This window comes from Podarcis liolepis, assembly GCF_965112155.1.
Source record: "Podarcis liolepis genome assembly, chromosome: 3".
NCBI classification, from domain to species: Eukaryota; Metazoa; Chordata; class Lepidosauria; order Squamata; family Lacertidae; genus Podarcis; species Podarcis liolepis.
In genome coordinates, this window is record NC_139557.1 from 71,150,853 (window position 1) to 71,176,601 (window position 25,749).

Sequence of the window (25,749 nt, forward strand, 5' to 3'; positions counted from 1 at the left end):
ATATATAAAAAAAAAATTTAAAAGTCCAGTAGCACCTTAGAGACCAACTAAGTTTGTTCTGGGCATAAGCTTTCGTGTGCATCTGAAGAAGTGTGCATGCACACGAAAGCTTATACACAGAACAAACTTAGTTGGTCTCTAAGGTGCTACTGGACAATTTTGCAAGTCCTCAGTGAAGCTTCCCGCACACTTGCATCCTCCATCTTTCCGGCACGGAGACGGCGTCACCTTCAAAGCCTCTCTCGAAGCGAAAACGCAACCTCCCTCCTCCCGCCTGTCACGTGACGGCACGCTCAGCCGAGCCCTCCGTGACGGAGGCGCTTGAGGGGGTGGGAGTAGCCCCGCGCAGCCAATGAGAACGCGCGTGGGATTTTAGGGCGGCGCGAGGCGGCTTAAGGGCCCGGCGTAAGGTGCAGCAGGACCAGCCGCCGAAGCAGGACCTGGAGGAGGCATGGATGCAAGCGGGGAAGGTGTTGTGCTCGTGGCTGCTGTCAGGACCCCGGTCGGTGAGTGGGAGGGCGCGCAAGGCCGGCTGCTGCGGCTTTGGGCCTGGAAGGAATATTTTAGCCATTGGAGAAGCTCCGCTTCCTTTCTCATCTTGATCATTTATGTAAACCTCCAAAATGTATTTTGCCTAGTTAAGTTTTTACCTCTATCTTCAGCCCATTTTATTTTATTTTATTTTATTGTTATGGCTGAGGCAAATAAAGATTCTTCTGATCTGATCTTTCTGATCGCGGCTGGAAAGCGAAGCAATCGCTCGGGCGTTGCTACTTCGCAGTGCCTCTCCAGTATCATTTTAGTGCCCCTCCAGTTGAGCTGTAGCCCATTTCTCGTGGAAGGGGAACTGCAGACTCGAAGGAAGGGTGTGGGCAGTTTAGATTGGCCAGCCCTTCGTGTGTTTTTTAAGAGAGGATGAAGAGTGCGAGAATCTGAAGATGAGCTGTCCTTTTGATCCATTAGACGTCATCCCAAATCAACGTGCTTGTTGGCCCTAATCCAAAATTAAATAACATTTTTGTGATTGCAACTACATGAAAGGTGGGCGTCTTGTAAATTTTGTCTAAACTCTTCTCTGTTTTCATGAAGACTGCAAGCTTTTACAGTAATTTTCCCCAGATCGCCCAAACCTAATCGTGCAAACATGTCAACTCGGAAGCCAGCCAGCCGCGCTGAGTTCAATAGAACAGACAACCTAATCTTCATTTCGGAGTTTCTAATTTTCGTGGAGTACTTGTGGCGTAGAGCCAGTGGTAAATATTAACGTGGTCACTCCAGGCTCCGCCTCGCCCAGTGATTGGGTAGGAACTGTAGAGCCACCGGGCGGAGCAGCCCTGTGATTGCTTCGTGAGAGGCACTGACGAATCGATTGGCCTGCGCCGGGTAGAACCATGAAAGCTCGGCTCGCTGCTGTTCTCGCATTAGATTAACAGAACCTAATGCTGCTCTTTAGCCAGTCCTCTGCAAAGAGATGGCTGCAAGGTAGAAGCAGTGCCGGATTTACGGATAAATTAAACAAGCTCTAGCTTAGGGCCCCACTCTCTTGGGGGCCCCTAAACAATTTAAAGAAAAAAACACCTGGATGTACATTTCCAAAATATAAGATAAAAAACAAAATAAAACCTACATACAACAACAGTGTTTTGTGTTGTGTAGGTTCCTATGGTGTAAGTAATGGGCCCCGCCTGCTAGCCTGCTCCCTAAAATATCACTGGTTTGCTCATTTCTATACATAGGGTGCCTATGATGTAAGTTACTTTGATAAAATATATATTTTGACATGTGCAAATGGCTTTAGATACCTATTAGATCCATAAATTACTATATAGCATATGTTCAACACAAAAAACCGTGACAATTGGTTGTTGACAAAGGACAGCTGGACATATAAAGGGCCCCATTACCTTCAGTAGCTTAGGGTGTCATCAAACCTAAATCTGGCCCTGGGTAAAAGGATGTGGCTCTTGGGTCATGTGACAATGTCCTTGGAGGGGAGATCCAGGGTCGGCAACTCGCTTTGGGAGAAAGCTTCAATGCCAACTCCTGATCTCAAAAATGCAGCTCAAGTACCTCTGAACATGTGCAGAGTTGTTTTCAACATTGATTACATGTGGCATGCCTTTATGAGGGGTGTGTTTCTTCTGTGTGTTACCGCAGGACAAAATAGATTATTGCCTCTACTTTAATGCAGCCTCTTATCTGCTTCAACAAGTTTACTCTTTTGTCTTCTATTTAAAAATCATCTTTCCCCACTCTTGATAGTCTATTTTTTATTCTCCATACTAACTCTTAATATTCACGCTGGTTATTGCACAACTTAGCTTTAATACATCTGCTTCTCTTTTTTTATTTGGCTTCATGCCAGAGTTTCCAGTTTGACAATGAATACCGTTTTTTAACCCATTTTGCACAAAGCAAGTGTGAAGAGTGGCACAGGCAGTGTGTGTGTGTGTTATGGGGTATGTTGCATTGAGGAGAGAGTGCTTTCCCATCCCAAATTTAGATGATTTTGAGCATGAATGACTGAAACTGAAAGACAGCAAAATAGAAAACAAACCAAAGGAAGCCTTTATTTGCATAATGCTCAATCATGGGCATAACCAAGGGGTGGGTGGGAGGTCAGCTGCTGCCCCCCCCCCCCATGATCAACTAAAACAATAAAAATACTTAACTGAAGTTCTGCCCCCCCCAACAACATAAAGCCTGCTCCCAACAATAAGTCTGCTCCCACCAACATAAATCCTTCCTTATTAGGAGTAAGTCTCATTTAAATTAGTGAGACCAATTTTAAAGTCAGCATGGACAAGATTATGTTTCACTTATGCACAAAGATTTACTAGGAAACATAATTTGAGTCATATGAACAATTCCAGTTATGCAACACCCCACCCCATATTACCAGTACTTCATTTACATATGCCTTACTGGACCTGGATTCACAAACCTTTTCGTAAAGTACTTATTTTGTGGTTGAAAAAGGCCTGTCTGTAGTATAACAACTTAACTTGCATTTTATCTAGGATCCTTCAATGGTGCCTTGTCTACTTTGCATGCCCATGAGCTGGCTTCTGTAGCCATAAAGGAAACCTTGAAGAGGGCAAAAATTGAACCTAAAGAAGTATCTGAGGTTATATTTGGACAAGTCTTGGCTGCAGGTATGTCTTAAGTGAACCAGTTTTCTCAGGTGCTGGCCTGGAATCTGTTTTGCCCTCTTCGCTAGGGCTTTTGTAATACTTAGACAAGATATGCATTTATACTATGAGTCATATTTTTAATATTCCTCTACTGTACAGCTCACCTTCTCTTCCCCTGTGTAAGTAGGGTTGCCAGCTTGTAACCTTTCGTTGCCCCTGGCGGCCAGAGATGAAGCAACTGTGACTGCTCCTTCTCTGGTCCTGTCATCTGCCCTCTCTGTCACAACATATAGGACTCCCTATGTGCCACATCAGTCAGAACATGTGGTGGGCCATACGGCCAGAGAAGAGGCTTCATTGATAAGCCACAGCTCTCTCACCTTCGGCTGCATCGAGGGTATTCAAGCTACAACAGTTTGCTGTATAGCAACCCTACTTACCGTTTTTATTCATCTCAAAGCTGGTATATCAAAGTGAGAGCAAACACTTGGATTTTATTTGTGAGCAAATGGTAGCAGACATCATCATTTACTCTAATTCATTTAATTTAAATCTCAGAAGGGAATTCCAAAATAACCTTACCTCAGGTTGCATCATAACTCATGGGAAGTTGGTTTATAAGGCAGCAGTTGTCTTCTAAGGAATAATTGCTTAGTAGGAAGAGTTTCCCTTATCTTGAAAGGGCAACATCCAGAGTTTAAAAGTCTGTCACAGCACATCCCTACATGCTAACCAAGGGGTGGGGAGCCTTCTTCAGACTGAGGGCAGCAGTCCCTTCTGGGCAACCTTCCAGGGGACGCATGTCAGTGGAGAGGGGGAAAGAGCAGAGGGAAAAGTCGATGGAGCTGTTGAGGTGAATTTGCACAGTAGGCTACTTTCTCCACACTCGCACATCCCTCTCTATCCTCCACCCCGTGAGCCAGATAAAGAGCTCTGAAAGGTTGTATTTTGCCCTTTGGCCTGAAGTTCCCTACCCTCCCTCATTCTGCGAATGAATCTTATAAAAATGTTCCTTGCCCACTCCTGAGTTTCCAGTCCACAATAATCCTATTCACTCTCCCTGATAGCTTGTCAGTCCCTAACCCCGGTTCATACTTTCTTCCTAATCCCTCACTTGCTGAGCCCCTTACAGTCTTCCCCCATCCAAGCTAACCTGAGATGGTCTTCCATGGTTAAGCGTCCTCTAGTAGACAGTTGGGGGAGGGCTGAGGTGACATAGGGTGCCCTCATAACAATTCTAATTGGCAGAACTGTTGTGCAGGGTTGAAAAGTGGTCAGGAAGCAAGGAGGTTTTATTTTGACTCCTGGAAGGTGCCCAGAAAAAGAACATGGAAGACGGAGGGAAGGTGCAGAAGTTGTGTCAGTGGAACGTGGGAGTTCAAAACTAAATGAAGCCCAGCTCATAGGAATGTTGTAATTTATCCTGAAGGCACAGAAGCCCCAAATCAGGTGTCAGGGAAGAGCAGAAAACACTCTTGACACCAGAATATCCAGAGCAGAGGTGACTTGAGCAACCCAAAGGCAGGTGTTGAAATGCAGAGTTAAGTGTAGGTTTTGGAAAGCAGTGTCTGGTTCTGCAAGCATGAGCCAGCTATCCACTTAAGAACAAAACAGGATGCTTGAGAATATTGTAGCCAAATGGTGTTTCTGTGTCCTTTTTGCCTTTTCATATGGAAAGAAATGGGGAGGGCCAAAAGTTGGGCAGGGGGAAGGAATGAGAGCAGTTGAGCCTGGTTGTCTCTGCATGCTGATGAATTCTTTCTATTTCTGCAGGTGCTGGTCAGAATCCTGCCCGACAAGCCAGTGTCGCCGCTGGGATTCCATATGAGATACCTGCTTGGAGCTGCCAGATGATATGCGGTTCAGGCCTGAAAGCCGTGTGCTTAGGCGCTCAGTCCATCATGATAGGAGATTCCAGTATTGTAGTGGCTGGAGGCATGGAAAGCATGAGCAAGGTGAGGCTTTTGCTGTTCATAAAAGGGCCCTCAGGCCCTCAGACTTAGTTGGTTTTTGCAGATTAGTGGTTTGGAACAATTCTCAGGGCAGAAAGATTTTGACTAGTTCAGAATAGCCATTATTTGCATGGTGGAATTATTGTGACTGAAACAAGGCTGGGTCTAACAACATCCCCAAGCTGTAGACATGGGGCAGCAGAGTGTATGTAATTCAATGGTTCAGTTAAGTAAAGTTAGACTCTGGACTTAATTGACTTAATGGGAGCTCCCCTCTTTAGATGGCAATCGTTTCACTTCAAATCACAGTCCTGCTGTGTTAGGAGCCTTCCTGCTCATTCCTCTCTCTTTGCCCTAAAGTCATGACATCACCAGTGGTGCAACCCCATCCAGAACAGGTAGGATCCTTTTCTAGTCAACTACTTCGCCAACTGAGCATACCTTGGATGTCTCTGGATTGACCATTTGCCCATGTATGGCCTACTCAGATCATCATCAGTCCTCCAAGGGCTCTGGAAGAGGTATACCCTGTTACCTCCTACGCGATTCTTTCAACTGGGGTTGCATCTTCCATAAGCAAACCTTGTACTGTGGCCCCTTCCCTAGACCTCATTTGTTTACAGAAATCAGAATAACTGTGACATGGCGAGGGACTGGCCAGAAGAGACTTGATTTCCACCCACCTCCAAACAACGTCATTCTTAGAATTCTAAATGTGTCAAAATGATTTACTTGCAGGCGCCTCATGTCATTCATATGCGCAATGGGTTGAAGATGGGGGAAGCCTCCTTGCAGGACACTCTGATCTTGGATGGTTTGACAGATGCCTTCTACCACTACCACATGGGTATAACTGGTAAGCCGTATGATTCTTCCAAATGGCATTGTCAAGTGGGTAGGGGAAGAGTCTAGTTCAATATTGGATATTATTTTTATTTATTAAATATTAGATGGACCATTTCAGCTTTCGCATTTCCTTCAGCAATAGCTTTAAACATTTTTTTAAGCAACAGGCATACCTTTCCAACAAAATAGATTTGATCGTGTCATGAGTGAGTAAGCATTGAACGTTGGAGGCAGCAGGTTCCCATAGTTCATTACTGAACTTTTGATGCAATTAAAGCTGTGCTGTGCATAAGGCAATGTGACTCTTGCTGCGTCATGATAATGAATATATACTCCCCAACTCCTGGTTTCAGCTGAAAATGTTGCCAAGCAGTGGCAGGTTAGTCGAGAGGAGCAAGATCAACTGGCTGTACAGTCACAGAACAAGGCTGAAAATGCCCAGAAGGCTGGCTATTTTGATAAAGAGATTGTTCCTGTTCCTGTGCCTTCTAGGAAAGGTGAGTATGCATTCATAGCAACACCTGTTCTGGGTACAGGGCGTATGACTGGTTATCACGGTCTGTATCTGTTTCTGTGCTTCAGTTCTTTCTCTGTTATCAGGGATAATGATCTAACTCAGAGGTGGGTGGAGTCTGGCCCATAAGATTAGTAATTTACATTGTCACTGTGAGAAGTAAAGCTGAAATGATGGATGGTAACCATTTCACTGCTGTCAGGCTGCAAAGCAATTTTTCAGAGGTCTCCTGTTTGAAACGGTTCTGAGCCAACGTTTCCTGACCTTCTGAACCTTTGTCTTAAAGTCTAATTCATTTAACAGTAAGTAAAGAGTGAGAGACTTGACATCTTTCCGCAGGGCCTGCAAGACAGAGCTGTTCCACCTGGCCTTTGGTTTGGACTCAGTCTGACCCTTATGTTTCCCTCCCCTTATGGCTTTGATTTATGGGCTACTTTTAAAATGAGGCTGCATTTTAAATTGCATTTTAACCTGTATTTTAAATTGGGTTTCCCCCCCTATTATGTTTTACTGTAATTTTACTGGTGTTAGCTGCCCTGAGCCCAGCTCTGGCTGGGGAGGGCGGGGTATAAATAAAAATTTATTATTATTATTATTATTAAAAAGAGAGGTGGAACCTCAGAAGCCGAATGTTCCATGGGTTAACTCTAAGCAGTACTGTTGTTGTGTACCTTTGTATGTATTGGAAGTAGACCGGAGCCCTAGGCATTCTTCTGTGGGAACACAGAGTTGCTATGAGTTGTTGTGTGAGTGTGTCTCCCCATTGTACTGCAGTGGAGGGCTGGCTCTGCAAGCACAGAGCGACTGCTTCCATAGAAGTGAATGGGAGAGGACAGGATGGGGGGATGGGTTGGGGGCAGGGAGATGAATTTCCATTTGGATAGGGTACAGAGATCTTAGGTTCCATTTTAACTTCTACGTAGACAGTTCTTTCTGAAATACTTGCTGCCTTGCAGGTCCGGTTGACGTGAAAGCAGATGAGCATCCTCGCCCTGGTACCAAGTTGGAAACGATGGCAAAGCTCAAGCCTTTTTTTATAACTGATGGAACAGGAACCGTGACCGCAGCAAATGCCTCAGGTTTGTTTAAGATGTTATAAACCATTTTTAATAGTGCGTTTTAATTTTGTAACCCATCCCAGGACCCAAGGGTGAAGGGTGGGGAATTAAGGATCATAATGGATACCACTTAAATATAATGCTTAAAATGCATCTGCTTCAAGCAAGTTTTATTTAACTTCAGACAGATACAATTGGGAATACTTGGGGTAGGGGAAGGGCATGTATTTTCTCCAACCACAGCTTGGGGCATTGCAGTGGGATGGGGGAGGGGGAGGTGGTTGTTAGGCCTTTCCTCAGTAGAGACTTAGGACTCTACTAGACTGGTAACGAAAAAACAATTTATATGCATTGTATGTGTGAGAACATTGTGCCACCAGATGGCAACATGGAGTCCCGTTTTTCTCTACCTGTTTTCCCTGTTTAAATTTACAATGCTATAAACTGAAACACTTCTTTGATGTGTCTAGATCCAGCCTTAAAGACCAGTACAAAGTACTGTTTGTAAAATACAGTTTGCCATGCAGAATCCCAAAAACCTCTTTTAAAGTGTTGTGCTGTCCTTCAAAGTTGAAAGGCATGTTTCTGTCCCTCATGAACCCTCAAAGGGGAAAACTCAGTATGGACTGAGCACGCTCAGTGGGCATGGAATGCTGATGACAGATGGCAGGAGAAATGGAAGCCCTGTAGGAATGAGATGGGAGTGTCTGGAATTCTGTGACATTTTCTTGCAGGTCCTACTTGTATATATTTAACCCGATCTCAAAGTGCTGTTGTGTACGTAGCCAATGCAGCAGCACCAAGCTGGGAACCCCCACCTTTGCGGAAGTACAAAGAAATGTATAAATCTTTAGGGGAAATCTGCAAGGGGAGAACGCTCAAAACTTCCCAGTGAGGAATAAGCGTGCTCAGTGGCTGCAGGATGCTGATGGACTGGGGCTGGGGGGAGGTGAGAATGGAAAACGGGGATGGAGGGATAAGCTGGAATGTTTTGAATCCCGAACAGGGGAACTGAGCCATACCGCAACATTTTGTGGCAGGTTACACTTTTCAATATTCCATCCTTAAACAATTTGGTTTGCCTAGGGCTTGCCAATCGGAAGGTCAGCGGTTTGAATCCCTGCGATGGGGTGAGCTCCCGTTGTTCAATCCCAGCTCCTGCCCACCTAGCAGTTTGAAAGCACGTCAAAGTGCAAGTAGATAAATAGGTTCCGCTCCGGCGGGAAGGTAAACGGCGTTTCCGTGCGCTGCTCTGGTTTCGCCAGAAGCGGCTTAGTCATGCTGGCCACATGACCCGGAAAAACTGTCTGCGGACAAACGTCGGCTCCCTCGGCCTGTAAAGCGAGATGAGCGCCATAACCCCAGAGTCGTTCGCGACTGGACTTAACTGTCAGGGGTCCTTTACCTTTACCTAATACTGATAACTTACTGATGACTACAATTTTGAAGAAGATAAGTGTTCCTATCAACCACTTTGAAGTTATAGTTGAAGTTATATTTGTATACAAGTCTCATTTGCCATTGCTTTCCAGTTGTGACATTTGGGGGGGAGCTCTAGTAATGTTTGCGGGGAAATCTACCTGTTAAATTTGGCACACTAGGGTCATGGGGATAAGGATTTGGCCCACTGGCTAGAAAAAGTTACTGTATTTTTCGCTCTATAACATGCACCAGACCATAGCACGCACATAGTTTTTAGAGGAAGAAAACAAGAAAAAAAATATTCTAAATGAAATAGTGGATATATGATTTTTGTGGTTCATGCTGTGGCCACAGACATGTGATCTGACAGTGAGTTTGGAGTAGTCCAATGCAAAAATCCTGAGGATCCATGTGGATCCATGCTTTGTAACCACGGAGGAGGGAAGGAAGGAGAACCATGGATCCTCTGCTCACGACTGCAGCAGATCCCCCCCGCCACCCGCAGGCATTCGCTCCATAACACGCACAGACATTTCCCCTTACTTTCTAGGAGGAAAAAAGTGAGTGTTATGGTGCAAAAAATACGGTAATTCACTCCTGTGCTAATAGGCAGCTGAAGGGCAGAGGGCAAAAGATTTCTACTGTGTAGTTCTATCTACTTTCAGGTTTTACTCTACCTGGAGAATGCTTTCAATGGCATGTTTTGAGTCTCAAGCCGTGTCCCCTCTCCCCCCCCCCCACTCCACCCCAGGTCTAAATGATGGTGCTGCAGCTGTAATTCTCATGAAGAAAGCTGAAGCCCTTAAACGAGGTCTTGCCCCTTTGGCACGGATTGTATCCTGGGCCCAAGCTGGTGTAGATCCTTCTGTCATGGGGATTGCGCCTGTCCCAGCCATAAAGAAAGCTGTAAGTAATATATTGGGAACAGGGCGAACCTTTTCAGAATACAGTGGTACCTCGGGTTTAGTACTTAATTCGTTCCGGAGGTCCGTTCTTAACCTGAAGCACCACTTTAGCTAATGGGGCCTCCCGCTGCTGCCGCACCGCCGGAGCACAATTTCTGTTCTCATCCTGAAGCAAAGTTCTTAATGAAATGATTTTTAGAATGTTTTATCATTATAGTGTTGTTAGCCGCTCTGTGCCCGGCTTCGGCTGGGGAGGCCGGGATATAAATAGAATTGTATTATTATTATTATTACTATTATTATTATTAACCTGAGGTACTATTTCTGGGTTAGCTGAGTCTGTAACCTGAAGCGTATGTAACCTGAGGTACCACTGTAGCTGGTTAGTCCTGAGCAGCGGCGTAGCGTGGGTTGTCAGCACCCGGGGCAAGGCAAGTAATTTGCGCCCCCTAACCCCTAACCTGCCGTGTCAGGTGATCTGAGGCGAGTTGCTGCTGGCACTGCCGCCCAAACGACGCCGCTTGCCTGGAGGAGGAGGGCAGAGAGGCGAGGAAAATGCAACATGGCCCAGCAGCTGCAGCAGCAGCAGCGGCGGCGGTGGGGCTATAAGGAGGGGCTGCCTGGCGCGCCCTCCGCGGCCCTGACGAGCGGGGACCGTGGCGAGTGCTGAGAGCCGCTGCCAGCTCGTCGGTTCCGCGAGACATGGGGCTCTGCTACAGCCTGCGCCCGAGGCTCTTCGGCGACTCCGGAGGCGGCGAGCGCCCCCCCCAGATGTTGCGCCCGGTGCGGCCGGCCCCCCTTGCACCCCCCACGCTACGCCACTGGTCCTGAGTAACAAATCTTGTATTAAACATACACTCTGCTGCCTCCCGAACGATATACTGTATTTTTCCGTCTATAAGACGCCTACTGTTTTTGGGGACTCAGATATAAGAAAATGGGGGAGGGGAGATGTATCTTTGCATAGAATGCCCTTTAATTTTTGACATTATTTTTTAGGGGAAAAACCTAGTCTTATATACAGAAAAATATGGTAATTTTAAAAATGTTTTGGGCAGTGCCATTTTTCTAGAAAAAGAGGTGCTGGAACTCACCATGAACGCCTCCCTTGTTCTCCTATAATGGCAATAGTGCCCACCTGAGAGGTGCCGGAACAGACTTCTGGCTGGAAAAAAAGCCTTATTTTGGGGAAATCTTCAGTTGATGCTAAATTACTGTTTTCCAAGCAATGCACTCCTTTAGTTTCTATGAATAAATCTGAGACATTGGCACAGTTTCTGTGAGACTCATGCAATTAATGAGCCTATGCGTAAAATTTTACATCTTCCATGTTAATTGGAAGGCTTCAAACAGTATTTTTAGAGTCAATAACCAACTGCCCATAGCATTACCCTATTTTCCTAATTTCTGGAACCTAGTTGGTTATATTCCGCTTCTAAAACCTGAAGGCACACAGACCAGCTTTGCTGCTAATTGCTTGAAGCCTCGATGATAATTACTTGTTTGCCCTTCTGCAGCTGGAAAAAGCAGGTTGGACAGTGGATCAAGTGGACTTGTATGAAATCAATGAAGCCTTTGCTGCTCTAGGTTGTGCAGTAACAAAAGAGCTAAAACTGAACCCGGAAAAGGTACGTCCTGAAAGCTCAATACTGGAATCATCTAACCTTATCTGACAAAGGGAGAGATAATTAGGTGTAGCCTCTCTCAGATAAGGTGGAAGGCATTCAGAATAAATTTGCATATATTGGGGGTTGGTGAATATAGAAGGGCTCATTTCATTTGCAGAAGGGGATGATTTGGAGGGTGGAGAGCCTCCTGCTGGAAGAAAAGTGTACACAGGTTTGGTGGGTGTTAAACTGTTGAGGGACGGGAGAGGGAAGGAGGAATTTACAGAAGCCGTTTCCTTCCTCCAGTGCAGGAATGGGGAAACGCAGGCCCAGGGGCCAGATGCCCCTCTCCAGGCCTTTCTCTGGTCCTTGAGGCTGACCTTGCCAGGCCATACCACTCACTCTCTGAAGAGTGATTTTGCCTGCCAGGAATGCGTCCTTTACTACAATGATGCAACTCAATTGCATCAGAACTTGGTCACACCTCCTTGCCCCCTCCCTGTAGCTCCACCAAATCTGTTAGCTACCAGCCATCGCTGTGTTGCTTTGAAGAAACTGGGGGTCACTCCCCTTGCAAATAGACAGTTTACCTCCCTCAACTCCCAGGGTTACAGCCATTTTTTTCTGGAATAAATGTTGCTTATCAACACAGCTTTTAAAGAGAATTCACACAGTATTGCTGCCGAACTATCACATTAGTGACTTTCTTCACCCTCACTGGTCCTCTGGTCCTTTTTCTGACTTTATTTTTTAAAAAAACCATTACAGATAATCTCTCCAGTGAAGGCTGGTTAGAATGTCATTGAGGCATCTCCCTTCCTGCCCCTTTGCCTGCCTTGTTCTATGGTATACTTGAATTTAACAGGGACACTTAATTTTTGTGGCAGGTGAACATTGAAGGTGGGGCTGTTGCCCTTGGCCATCCTCTTGGAGCATCTGGTTGTCGGATCCTTGTTACGCTTGTGCATGCACTGGAACGAACAGGTGGAAAACGGGGGGTTGCTGCTTTGTGTATAGGAGGAGGGATGGGCATAGCCATGTGTGTAGAAAGATAATGGAAGTGTTTCGGTAATTCTGTATTTTTTGCATGGCTTCTAATTAAAACAAACTGTCTTAACTGCCACCTCTTCCTTCAATTACTGTGACCACGTCACGATCTCAGTTCCATCACTGCAAATGCTGTACCAACTTTAAATTACTAGTACTGTGTTGTATATAAACAAGTCATATATACGGAGATCCATATAGTCACAGGATAAATATGGCTTAAAATGGCCAATCCCTCTGCTGGCTGCTGCAGAGAGCACCTTAGTGGGCAGAATCAGTCTCTTGACTTCAGGAAAAGTTAAGCTGTTGCTTGCCCCACCCCAGCACAGAGCAAAAACCTTGGGTACTGCTACTTTAGCGCAAGGCATGACTGCACAGCATTCCTTGGTGTAGAGAACCAAAAGCACTGGATAGTGACTTCAGTTTAAGCCCTCAAAAGCTCTTAGCCACCTTGCATTTTATTGTGTGCTTAAATATCAGAACAAATATGAGGACACAGCCATTTTTTAATTTTAAGTAATTAAGCAGAAGTGCAACAGCTTCATTAACACACTTGTACATACAAGACTACAAAGACTTTTACAGGAACAGTTGGAATAAAAATGCATTTAGTCTTCAATTGCTCCAGAATGAACTGCATCTTCATAGCATCCGCCTTTATCACCTTTACTTTCAGGGTGCAGCTTAATAACATCATCGATTCGAAGAATAGTAATTGCAGCTTCTGTTGCAAACTTCAGACTCTTTGTTTTAACCACAGTAGGCTCAAATACACCAGCCTGCTTGTTGTCACGTGGCTTTCCATTGATTAAGTCAAGACCAATCCTTTAAAAACAAAGTTAATTGTTTTAGATAGGTACATAAACTTTAGATATGTTTAATATTCCCAAATGAAGAGCTAACTTTTAATCCCAATTTTGTAACATTTTTGATACAGCGAGAGCAAGTCAACATTTAGCTCCTGTGCTCTTCCTCAAACTTTTATCCATTTTTGTCAACCTTGTACCTGACGTACACCACCAGAAAAACCTACCGTATTTTTCGCTCTATAACACGCACCTGACCATAACACGGACATCGTTTTTAGAGGAGGAAAACAAGGGAAAAACATTCTGAATGAAACAGTGGATATATGATTTTTGTGCTTCATGCTGTGGCCACAGACATGTGATCTGATGGTGAATTTGGGCTGACCCAATGCAAAGATCCTGAGGATCCATGTGGATCCATGCTTTGTAACCACATTTTAAGTGGGGAGGGAAGGAAAAACACAGAAGGGACAAGGAGCACGAGACGGGTGTGCAGAGAAGCAGCTGGCTAAGAATGCAGGAGAGGGGTATAACGGGAGGGAGGAAAGGAAGGCTAAAGTTTCCCCCATCCACCCACCCAAGCCAGCCAGCTCTCTCTCTCTCTCCCATCTGCATGTTTTCCGGCTGGAGCACGGAGAGGAATTAGAAGGAAGGACACTCTGCTTTCCCCTCTTCTTGCCTGGAGGGGAGGGGCTTTCCCTGCTCTTTGTTCTGTTTGAGCAAACACAGCAACGAAACAGAGGAGGGTGGGCAGTAAGACCCTGAGGCAGAATGCAGGAAAGCAGCCGCTTCCTCTTTTCAGGTTTCCCTTCTCCTAGACGCGCGATTTGATTTTTGCCTGATTTTTACCCCTCCACTCCGGACTGTCGGCTTCAGGGACCACACATTCACTCAATAACACGCACAGACATTTCCCCTTCCTTTTTAGGAGAAAAAATCTGCGTGTTATAGAGAGAAAAATACGGTACCTTGGCAAAGCTGCTGTTACAGACACAGGGCTTAAGTCATTTTTTAAAGATGATTTGTATTGAGTGCTGGCATATTAAGACTAGAATTGAATGTTTGATAGCTATATGTCATTGGGCTTGTGACAAACAATTCCACTTCTTTCTGCACTGACACTTACCATTTCAAGTTTTTGCGTTCTGGATTCACTTGAGCTTCATTGTGAAATGCCCTGAGTTTTGCGACAAGATCTATAGCATCTTGAGCAGCATTGACTGCTAAAGTGTTTGGAATAACCAGAAGCGATCTTGCAAATTCTGCAATAGCAAGCTGTTCACGTGATCCCTAATTAAAAAAGAATTATATATTAGCATTTCAGAACTGTAATGCAAAATAACAATGCCTTATTAGCAATAAATAGTCTATTGTGCTGAACGTTAGTTGAAGTGATCCCGTATAGGTATTCAGAATAAACCTATACATTTTTAAAATCAATCTTACATTTAAAAATTCCCAATGCATCTTTCAACAATTATTAAGTGAATTATGGCTGCTCTCAACTGAAAAAAAAGTCCAAAGCTACAATAAAACGAAGTTCACAGGCAGAAGTGTTTCCAAACATTTATTAACTAGAAACTTACCATGCTGGTTGCATAATTTTCTAGGTAAATTGAAAGCGCTGCTTCAACTGCACCACCTCCTGGAACCACAGACTTTGACTCTAATACTCTTTTGACAACACAAAGAGCATCATGCAAGGAGCGCTCCATTTCATCACACATGAAGTCATTTGCCCCTCGTAATATAATGGCGGCTGTAGTCCGTGCCTTAGTACTGTTTCAGAAAGACAAAGTGAAAGGTCCTTATTCCTGAGTTAGTTATCAAAAAAATTAATAGCTAATCTAACCAACCCTATTTAGGTATTTTTGAGTTACTCATTTTTCATTATGTAGTTAACAACTGAATTGTATCCAGGTTTATCAAGAAAATTCATGGTCTCAAACTAATTACAGAGGACTGAAAATAATCTATCCCACACATATAACTGCTCACACAATTTAAAAGGCATCATGGCAACTATCAAACAGGAAATTTCAAAAGATGTAGCAAAATATGCTGGTACCAATACTTTATGCAAGAGAATAATTCTTACTTCTTGATTAAGATTAATTCATCATCACAAATTCTTTCTTGAACCACTTCTTCTGCTTGTCCCAACATTGATGCCTCAAAAGTTTCTTCACCTTCCAGATTTGCCAGGGTTGAACACAGAGTGGCTTATAAAAAACAACACACAAGCAAGGCCTTTAGTATGCTTCACAAAAGCCACTTTCATTATGCCAAACAACCTCACTCATATTTGGGTTTTTAAGGTCCAACAAGTGGCAGTAAGCAACATGTTTCTATATATTTAACTTCACTAACAAGACTAGCAAGCTGTGGTATTAAGATTTAATGCTGAGATGTCTGTAGTTACCTCCAGAAGCCTTAGCAATGCGTTTAAGATCTCTTTTTAGAACTCTGCGTACTCCCATGGCACCAGCATCCGCAAAGTATTTCAGACACATATCATCAATTCCACCAGTAGTCAAAACGACATTTGCGCCTGTGGCCAAGATCTTATGAATTTTCTCTTTAGTGATGTCAGCCTCTCTGCATGAGAGAGTAGGCATGCATTAGTTAAACAGAAACAAACTCAAATATGAAATTAGTGGTTGAAAAGATAAAATGCTCCATAAAACTAGTTGTGATTTAATGTATGATCTATCTTCCCAATTATATTAATATCCATATCATGTAAAATGCTTTCCAGACACGCATACAGGGCCTCTGCTAAAGATCTTTAAAGATCAAAAGTAGCATTTTGAAATGAGTTGGACGCCTGTGCAATTGACATGTAATCATAATGCCCGGTCCCATATAAAATCTTTGCAGATATATCTCAAATTAACAGTAGTTTCCAAACCATCTTCAAAGACAGCTCTACATGCTATACAATTGTCTCATTTGAAGGTTACCAGAACATGCATCACCACTATCAGAGACTGGTAAATTAATAAAGTATACAACTTTTCCATCCAAACCCAGCTGTCTAGCAATAGACAGAAGCATAAGCCTGTGAGATAGATGAGTTAGTAAAGCTAACTCCTATACTCTCAGGATTATGGGTTTGAGTCCCATATGAGACAAAAATATTCCTACACTGCAGGGGGTTGGACTAGATGACCGTTGTGGTCCTTTCCAACTCTACCATTCTATGATGCAAAGGTTGCTAGACCCCACAAAAAGATGGAGCTCCATCAGATGTAGCCCTACTGCAGCCTTTCTTTATAAGGTGCCCGCCAAGGTATTACTGGCACTAAATCTTCCATGCATGAGCACTGGTCAGATAATAAAAGCTGTAGTCAAAACATCTGGAAGGCACTAGGTTGGAGAAGGCAGCTCTACTGCTTTCAGTTATGGCACACAATTACAAAGATTATGGAGCTCCTTATTCAGGTAGATAAGGAGGCAAACTTGTGGGAAGGTAAACTGATTTAATTGATTTCAAATTAATCATGAGCTTAGATTCACACACCAATACTTAATTAAAAGATTCCGTGTTTGCCCCTGGTTCTTTTTAAACATGTTTCACTATCTAAGACAAGCCTGAAACCTATATATGCACACTATCATTTTAGTTCCAAGTGTCCCCCCACAGCATACCTCTGCCTAATCTGGTCCAGTTTTTCAGGATCTGTGACTACGACCTGAACACCAAGCTTCATTTTAGTCTTCTGTAAGCTGAAGTCAAGACATGCAATCTTTGCATTTACTATTCTCTTGGGCATACCTTTAAAAAGGAGAAAAAACATACCACACACCCTAGGTTGTTTATTAAAATACAGTATTTCAAATTTATTTTTAAAAATCAAGTTAGGAATATTCTTTAAAATGTGCTATTAGTAATTCTTGTAGCAAAGTTATTCACCAAAGACTCATTTTCTTGAAACCCACTCTGTTCATAAACCCTCTAGGCTAAATCAGTGTCTATCCATTCAAATCATGCATTATTGGTTGATACACTTTTACACCACAAATCTTTAGACATCTACTAAAAAGTGAGTCCCATTAAATTCAGAGGGCTTACTACCAGGTATGAGGGTGCAGAATTGCAGCCCGAGACAGAAGAGGACCAAATGTCTCCTACAGTTTATTTAGTATCATACTTTCATGTTAAACGGAAGTGTTAACTATATTTTATGCCATCTACTTTAGGATTCCTCAAAAAAAGAAAGTGCATGTGTGTCTTTCCTACTAACACAAAACTCTATTGCTTTGTTAATAAGAATGTGACCTTACTTTGGGAGCCCACAACACAGTTCAATGCATAGCCATTTACAAGAATGCTCTCTTTCTGACTGCGACCATGTGCCTTCAAAACATTAATGGAGTTGATGGGATAGTGTGCTTGCCCTTTTGAATCTGTGTATTTTACTGCAAGTGCAGCATCCACTACCATGTTGGCAAAGAAGTCACTGTCACTATAAGAGAACTGTTAAGGAGAATAGGAGCAGTTGAGCATCTGTTAAATTTACTGCACATCTCACATTAAAAAGACATTATAAATATTCAAGAGGGTTTCATAGTAGTGAAGACTAATGTCATTATACAGATGCAAGTTCTCTGGAAAGACATTCTTAAAGGAATGCCAATGATTTCAGGATTAGACAATGCCTTTATACCTCCCCCACTACATATCTAAGAAAAATTGCTATTTTTCTCTTAAAGGTAGCACTCAATACTTTGCTTCCACAAACTGAAAGGATACATTCCAATGATTTTGGAGGACATTGATGTTTTAGCTGCATTAATAAGGCAGTCCCTGCCCAGCTCATCTGAGTTAATAACAAGGTTCTCATTGATGTATCGAACTGCCTCCCTGTTGAATAAAAGCACATTTTTTACAAGGTAGTTATGATTTAATTTTAATACTCTCAATGCTTTGGCTACTTACAGAAATTGTAACATTATCAGTAATTTCATCTGTTTGAAAATGGAATAAAGGCTGAAAATGAGTTATTTCCTTCAATGGCCAGCCATCCTTCCAAGGATAGCTTATGAAAGAGTTTTAAAATACTATGCAACATATAAAACAACTAAGTTGACCCCAGCAAAGAATAAAACACAACCTGGATCAATGAGCTTAATCATAGCAACTTAAGACTGCCATCCTATGGTGGCTTAGAGGGTGTGTGAGGGTCATAGACAGAATGGATCTCCTACACCTGCAGAAGGAGGCTGATCATCTCAAATCTCCTTCTGTGGGTGCAACAACCTCTACCATACTTGCTGCTCCGACAGTGGTTAAAGACAAAAATGTGGTCCTGCAGGCTTGTGAAATGAAGAGGACATTTGAATCAGTCCTGGGTACACCTAGACAGCGAGCTCGCACGCACGCACGCACGCACACACACACACACACACACGGGTCTTAGCATCAAGTCAGCAAATGCTGACACGTAAAGCCTATGGCAGCTGTTCTGCCAATGTATCTCTCCTTACCTTCAGTATAAATTGCATATATGGCCTGTCAGTATGTTAAAAACCCTACATAAGTCTTTGCCTGGTGTCAAAAGGATAACAAAGTGAGAGCCAGCTGAGCCTCCCTACGAAGGACATTCCACATGCAGCATAACACCAGTGCTCTTTCCCTACTTGCCATCCACCTTTCGTATGATGGCTGGGGTCGTTAAATGTGCTGTCACTGAGGCACAATAACACACTGCCCTAAACTAAAAATCTTAAGATTCAATAAAACTTTAACAGGGAAGGTTGAAATTGCTCAGCAGTAGATTTCACCACTGAACAGTTTTCTTACTTGCAAGCGAGACGATATCCACTAATGACAGAAGTGGGATGAATTTTCTGTTTAACCAACTCATCTGCATTTTTCAAAAGTTCTGCAGCAATGATCACCTGTTAGACATAACAGACACGATTTAACAATATGCAAGCTATTCTGTGAAAAAATTACAGCATAGTCAAGGCATAAGCTTAATGAAAAAAGAATGATGGTCTTAATGTGATAAGTTCATTCTCTTTAGCAGATAGAAGGTATCATTTGCAGGTCACACTTCTTGCTGGCCCTGGAGGGACCATTAAATTAAATTTCACATCCTTTCTACTTTTTCCAGGATTCCATGGCTTAAGAGGATTTGGCGCTGGCCTGGCACAGTTGCCCTAGCTTATCCTGTCCACCATTGCAAACAGCAGCAGCTTTTGCTGTATGGGGCCCACTTCCTCTCATAACCTGGGAGCTGAGTTCTCACCCCAAGTCCATGGCTGCAATGTCCTCTTCAAAAGATAAGCACTTGAGAATACCTAGTGTCTGTGTAAGGGAGACATATCCTATCAGATGCCTGCACCTTAAGAACCACATGTATGTGTCCAAAAACCTGACCCCCAACCAGCCCTGGCTAGGTGGAAGTGACACAGTAGAGAAGTTAGAAAGAAAAAGAAAAGCCTGTAGATTATGATGCAAGGATAAACATAGCTCAGTATATGCCTGTTGTCTTGTGACAAGAAGGACCAGAAACTGGATGAAGAAACAGAAGGCTCTTAATGCACAACAGCATCAATATTCATTTGCTTCCCCTCCGATTTTGACACAGTTCTAATACCCTATCAAGTAATAACCTATGAAGTCAGAAGTGGAACATGGGTTGTCCCAAAGGCATTTAAAGAGACTGACCTGGCTACAGAAATGGAATCCAAATATGGTCTAAGAATTGTATTTGTTGGTTCTGTTGCTGGGGCACACTTTAACAACTGCAGTGCTTTCCCAGGCAAATCTTCCAAAAAGGAAGTTGCTACTTTTGCTTGCTGGGAGATGGAGAAATGATGGCCCCATTTTGTTTCCTCGTAGGTGGTTACTTCTGGCTACTGCCAAAGCAGGCAGATAAAAACTAAGGTTTGTTCTCATGTTAATGTGAGAAGTTACTGAGTTCTTTGTATAATCACTGTGTGCACGAGGATGAAGAAAAAACGAATAAGCATCTTTCAGAGTACAGAAAAGAGTATACTCAACCCTATGCTGTACTGATGCCGGTCTGTCATTCAGAATAGCCAATGCAGTCCCAAAAACTTTATTCTTCTGCCTCAAGCTACTCCATCTTTTAATTGCACCACCCCCTTACATGAACTTGCAAGAAAGAATAATACTTCTGACAGTAAAGTGTAACAGGTGTTTTCTTTAAATCCAAACTATAAGCATGCCCAAAATTATTAAGAGAGAGTATGTACTGCCATTTCATATAGGATGAATACATTGTCAATATTCTCCTTCAGACCTTTGGCAGTCATTTATTTATCCCATAAGCATAGCCACTTATTTTGCAATGCAAATAAGTGGTAGTCAAATGGGAAGACTTTCCCTCCAGTTGTAACAGTAAACACAAGTAGCCTTGTAAGTGGGTTCGGGAGCATAACCTGTTTAAAGATAATTCATGGGAGAAAGGGCCATATCTAATGCTGCAGCTCCTCTGGCACTAGGGTTGTCTGTGTGCGCAACTGGTCTTCCTCTTCTATCACTCTAGCCGGCCGTGTGCCCTCAAAATCAACTCTAGAGGATTGGAGGACCTTCCAGAATAGATGCCAGAGGCGCAAGAGAGGAGGAAGAAAGGAAACCTAAGTGTTACTGCACCAGTGGAACCTTGCTAGTGCAACATTAGATACATCCCAATATCTTTTAGAGGAGCGTCTCCACCCCCATCGTTCAGCCCGGACACTGACGTCCAGCTCCGAGGGCCTTCTGGCAGTTCCCTCCCTGCAAAAAGTGAGGTTACAGGGAACCAGACAGAGGGCCTTCTCAGTAGTGGCACCTGCCCTGTGGAACACCCTCCCATCAGATGTCAAGGCAATAAACAACTATCTGACTTTTAGAAGACATCTGCAGGCAACCCTGTTTAGGGAAGTTTTTATAATATTTGATGCTTTAGCACAGGGGTCAGCAACCTTTTCCAGCCATGGGCCGGTCCACCATCCCCCAGACCATGTGGTGGGCTGGACTATATTTTGAAAAAAATAAATGAACAAATTCCTATGCCCCACAAATAACCCAGAGATGCATTTTAAATAAAAGCACACATTCTACTCATGCAAAAACAAGCTGATTCCCGGACTATCCGTGGACCGGACTGAGAAGGCGATTGGGCCGCATCCAGCTCCCGGGCCTTAGGTTGCCTACCCCCGTTTTAGCGTGTTTTTAATTTTCTGTTGGGAGCCACCTAGAGTGGCTGGGGAAACCCAGCCAGATGGGCAGGGTATAAATAATAAATTATTACGGTTCTAATTCAAACAAATTAAGCTGGAGTATGTAATTTTTAAACTGTTTGTCAAGTCTGTGTTAATTATGGTATTTTGGTTTGGCAGGTTGATTGAGCATACTTCGTTTCAACAACAATAAATGAATAATCCTTTATGTGAAACAGGCTTTTATAAAATAGGCTAAGGAATAAATAGACATAGCAAGCCTAACATTAAGCGGTTGCAATATTTTTAAAACATCAATACAGCAGGTTTATTATGTATCTAAAATAAATCATATATATGCTGCTTAGATTTCAAAGCAGACCTGAGTGGGATAGCACAGAACAGTACTGTGCTCCCAGCCTTTTTCCAGTGCACATGAATCTACAAACATACACATACCACAGAGGTGGTCCCATCTCCAACTTCTTTGTCTTGTAGCTCTGCCAGTTCACACAGAACTTTTGCCGCAGGATGCTCTACCTCCAGCAATTTCAGAATAGTTGCACCATCATTCGTAATGGTCACATCCTAACATTCCAGACACACAAATAAATAAATGATTGTTACTTAACATTAATCATAATTATGATATATAATAGGAAACATTATGCAAACAATCATAAAGAACTACTTAAGGATCGCTAGGGACTTGCTCAGGGGTCCCTAGTTTTGGACTAACATTTCTAGCTGTCAGAAAATGTGGCTGCCAAATTCCTCTGCCCAACATCAGCCAAGGAACCCCCCCCCCCGATTTTCCTGAGGTAAGGACAGGCTGGGAGCACGTCACCTTTGGCTGACCCTCAACATACAGTATCAGCACTAAGCAGTCTGTTTTTTGCTGCAGGTTTTACCAAGCAGCAACCAAGCAAGACCCCACCTCATTTTTCTGCTTCAAAGAAGGAACAGTTGGTGAGCTTACTGGTTTGGTCCTGCACATTCTGGTCATACAGGTACCAAATAACCTCCAGCTTTCCTTTCAGTGTTGGAGCTGAGAAGAGGACAGGGATAACTATGAAGCTGTTGGGAAAATCACCACCCACCCCTTTCAGCTTCAAAGTGAGGATGGAGACTGGTTGCTTTTTACTCTCACTACGGTGAGCCAAAGTCCCACAAGTCTTAATTAATTGCCCATTAAAGGGACATTTTGCCCATATTTTGCAAGGCTGCTGAGAATGGATAACTGAATTAGCATGTATATTTACCCAATTCTGTTTTAAGCCAAACCCTTGTGACCAACAAGTTATGGAAATTATTTGAGTACAGTAATGACCATTCATAACGTAAGAATATTTTTTCACAACTGAGAGCAGGGCAGTGGGGTGGGGGAAGTGAAGACAAGCTACAACAATTAACCATGATGTTGTTCACTGCTACTGCTCAAGCTGCACAGAAAAAGCACTTTGGTTCCCGAAATTAATTCTGATTGTGCAGATAAAATATAACTGACAGAATTCTACAGAATGGTGTATTAAGTGTGTGAAAATGGTCCAGATGCAATGATCCCCAGGCAGGCACCTTATTATTATTATTATTATTATTATTATTATTATTATTATTATTATTATTATCATCATCATCATCATCATCATGGTGCCCAACCATCTTTACTTGGTCTTAAGGAGTCAATAGCCAGGTACAAAATGTGCCTGGAGAATTTTGAACACTGAAACACTTTAAAAAACATGTTTAATTCAGGATAATTTTATAGACTTACTGAAAGACGTATCTTGGTTACACAGTGCACTTTTCTCTTAAAATTTACTCATAGAAAACAGTGTCTACTTACACCAATGTCATCCACCAGCATTTTATCCAAACCAACTGGGCCAAGAGAACTCTTCACAATATTGGCAATGGAAGCAGCAGCCATAACTGTTCAAAAAAAACCAGATACATTTTCCTCTCAAACAGCGCCAAGTGTTTTTCTTAAAACAATAGGTTATGTGATACAGATGCTGCCATATATACACTTATTTAAATCAAATCCTTTTAGAAAAGTATTTAATTCTGGTTAAGAAAACCAAACTTACCACTTTGTTTAGTATTTAACTATAGTAATACTGTACCTCAATGTTATTTGTACATGGTTTGAATGGGGGAACAAGTGTTTTGCAGAGAACCTCTAAGATGAATCTGAGCCTCCACAAGTAGGCTCTCTTCACACAATCCATCCAGTTTTTCACAAGGAATGGACCACACAAGCAGTTTGTAATAGGCATTTTCTAGTGTAAGCCCAGATCCATTATAACAGTTCCATGCACAGTGTGTCTAAATGTTCTCAGGCTCATGTGCACAGCTGAACCAGCCCAAAAGCAATGAAGTACATTCGCTGTAATTGTAATACTGTACTATGTTCTGCCATTTAGTATAGGAGGAAGACAGTGTTCATTCTTCTCCTTCAGACTATGGCAGGCTTTTCTTTATCCCATAAGCATAACCTCTTATTTGGTAATGCAAATAAGTGGCAGTAGAATGGGAAGGGTCCAACTCCTATCCGAGCACAGATTCTAAATAAACTTGTACCTGAGCTTGGGGAAATAGCTATATATTTTAATTCAATAAATTAAATGCAGTTTATAATGTTATAAATATGCACAATAAGGCTCAAACATGTTTTTAAAAGCAATAGAACTTGTTGTATGAAAGATTAAAATGCAACCTCTCACCACAGATAAAACCAAATGCCAGCATAAACATATCTATGCAAGATCTCAATGGGGAAGGGGAAAGACAATGCTGATCAGGATTTTTAAGTTCCCCTCTACTTGTTACATCATCTACCACTACTTGGGATTTCATGTAAAATGAGAAAAACACAGCTAACCTTTAGCTTAAAACAAATCTATATTCACTAGCCTAAGTCTATAGTCACCAGTGATTTTTAAAATAATAACCTATTCAGCAGTTTATGATCATGGCACTTCTTAAAAGAAAATGTAGTTTCAACGTTATTGTGCAAGATAACACTAGTACAGATTTTAAATGACATTATTTTGAACTAATGGAATTAGGTCAACTGATCACAAGTTAAGCATTATACTCTGACAGAACTTTTAACCATGTGAACTTTTAACACACGTGCCATGTGAAATTGAAAATTACATCCCAATTTAATGTTTTAATTACAAATTAACATCATTGAAATTATTATTTTTGTGGTTCTGCTTTGAAATTCCTGAAACATATTTTTTCAATCGGTTACATTTCCTACCAGAATAGGAGTGGGCTGCCGATATCATGGCATGGTTTCTCATAAATCCTCAATGCATCCAAATCGGGCTTAGCAATGTGGCTAACCAAAGAGACAAGCTTCGGAAGCGAACCCTGCCATATAAGGAAGCGAGCTGCGCCGCCCCCCCCTCCCCAGTCACTGCCGCCAATTCTTACGGAGGCTGACGGAAAAGGAGCGGCTCCATCGCACATGGAAAAAGCGAATTATTTCACGAACGCGGGACCCGAGGCGTGGCGAGAGGAAAAAAGACTTGAACAAGTGGCTCTCAGTTTGAACCTCCCGATAGATCCCTTCCCCTCTCTAAAGGCTCAGGAAAGTGACGCCTGTGGGGCAACTCAACGTTCGCTGCCTTGGCCAAAGGCCGCCCGTTCTCTGCGCGCCCGTTAAGCGCAGGGAAGCCGGTTCCGCCTCACACGCGAGAGGGTTTCGGAAGGCCCCGAGGAAATTAATAACCATTCCTTCTTTCGGTTTTATTTTACCGTTCTGCGTGCGGACATGCTCGCCGGTGCCCCGCTCTCCGAAAACCGCCAAAGGCCCGTCGAACGCCATCTTGACGAACAAAGAGAGCGAGGCGGTAACGCGCGTGCAGCACTGCAGACCTCGCGGCGCAAGGCTTCCTGGGTAAGCCCGCCCCTCAAGGCGGTGGTCGTTGGGAGGCTTGTAGCGTCGTCTTCGCCGGAAGGGCGTAAGAGATGAACCAATCAAAACGCGGGGCACAAGTTTGCTCAGGGCCTGTCTTTTGAGTTTTGGATGGTGATTGGACCTTGCGCCGCAAACGAGCGTTTCCTTCCGGTTGCGTAGCAACAAGTGAGGCGGTTATATGCGTTCTAGAAGATTCTAGAAAGTGGCCGGGTTCCGGGGAGGCTCGCGTTAGGAGAATTCCCCAGGTTGACTAAGCGCCTTTGGAAAAGTCTCATCAGCTCCTTTCCCAACCATTTTGAAGCTACTTTTGCCTGAGACTCCCCGCAGCTTGTCATGTTGGGGG

General features: G+C 43.1%; 2 protein-coding genes across 2 annotated transcripts; one reads left to right on the forward strand and one right to left on the reverse strand.

The window, feature by feature from the left end:
• The first annotated feature begins 336 nt into the window (after positions 1-336).
• ACAT2 (acetyl-CoA acetyltransferase 2) lies at positions 337-12,555 on the forward strand. The gene is made up of 9 exons (XM_083496565.1): positions 337-506; positions 3,021-3,155; positions 4,908-5,089; positions 5,825-5,942; positions 6,286-6,429; positions 7,403-7,525; positions 9,678-9,832; positions 11,349-11,459; positions 12,326-12,555. The coding sequence occupies exons 1-9, from the start codon at positions 452-454 to the stop codon at positions 12,491-12,493; spliced, it is 1,191 nt and encodes a 396-aa protein (XP_083352691.1). The 5' UTR covers positions 337-451; the 3' UTR covers positions 12,494-12,555.
• A 370-nt stretch (positions 12,556-12,925) lies between these two features.
• TCP1 (t-complex 1) lies at positions 12,926-25,546 on the reverse strand. Its single transcript, XM_083496508.1, has 12 exons — positions 25,244-25,546; positions 23,319-23,404; positions 21,932-22,060; positions 19,101-19,198; positions 18,051-18,161; positions 17,582-17,763; positions 16,946-17,072; positions 15,717-15,892; positions 15,393-15,516; positions 14,881-15,073; positions 14,421-14,584; positions 12,926-13,310 (listed from the first exon to the last, which is right to left on the reverse strand). Exons 1-12 carry the CDS (start codon positions 25,311-25,313, stop codon positions 13,094-13,096), a joined length of 1,677 nt encoding a protein of 558 aa, XP_083352634.1. The 5' UTR covers positions 25,314-25,546; the 3' UTR covers positions 12,926-13,093.
• Between the last annotated feature and the right edge of the window lie 203 nt (positions 25,547-25,749).

Coding starts and splice junctions, on each gene's coding strand:
- ACAT2 (XM_083496565.1), top strand. CDS start 452: ATGGATGCAAGCGGGGAAGGTGTTGTGCTCGTGGCTGCTGTCAGGACC. Junction 507..3,020: donor TGCTGTCAGGACCCCGGTCG/GTGAGTGGGAGG, acceptor CATTTTATCTAG/GATCCTTCAATGGTGCCTTG. Junction 7,526..9,677: donor GACCGCAGCAAATGCCTCAG/GTTTGTTTAAGA, acceptor ACTCCACCCCAG/GTCTAAATGATGGTGCTGCA.
- TCP1 (XM_083496508.1), bottom strand. CDS start 25,313: ATGGCGTTCGACGGGCCTTTGGCGGTTTTCGGAGAGCGGGGCACCGGC. Junction 18,162..19,100: donor GGATATCGTCTCGCTTGCAA/GTAAGAAAACTG, acceptor TTTATTCAACAG/GGAGGCAGTTCGATACATCA. Junction 17,764..18,050: donor TCCTCCAAAATCATTGGAAT/GTATCCTTTCAG, acceptor GTTCTCTTATAG/TGACAGTGACTTCTTTGCCA.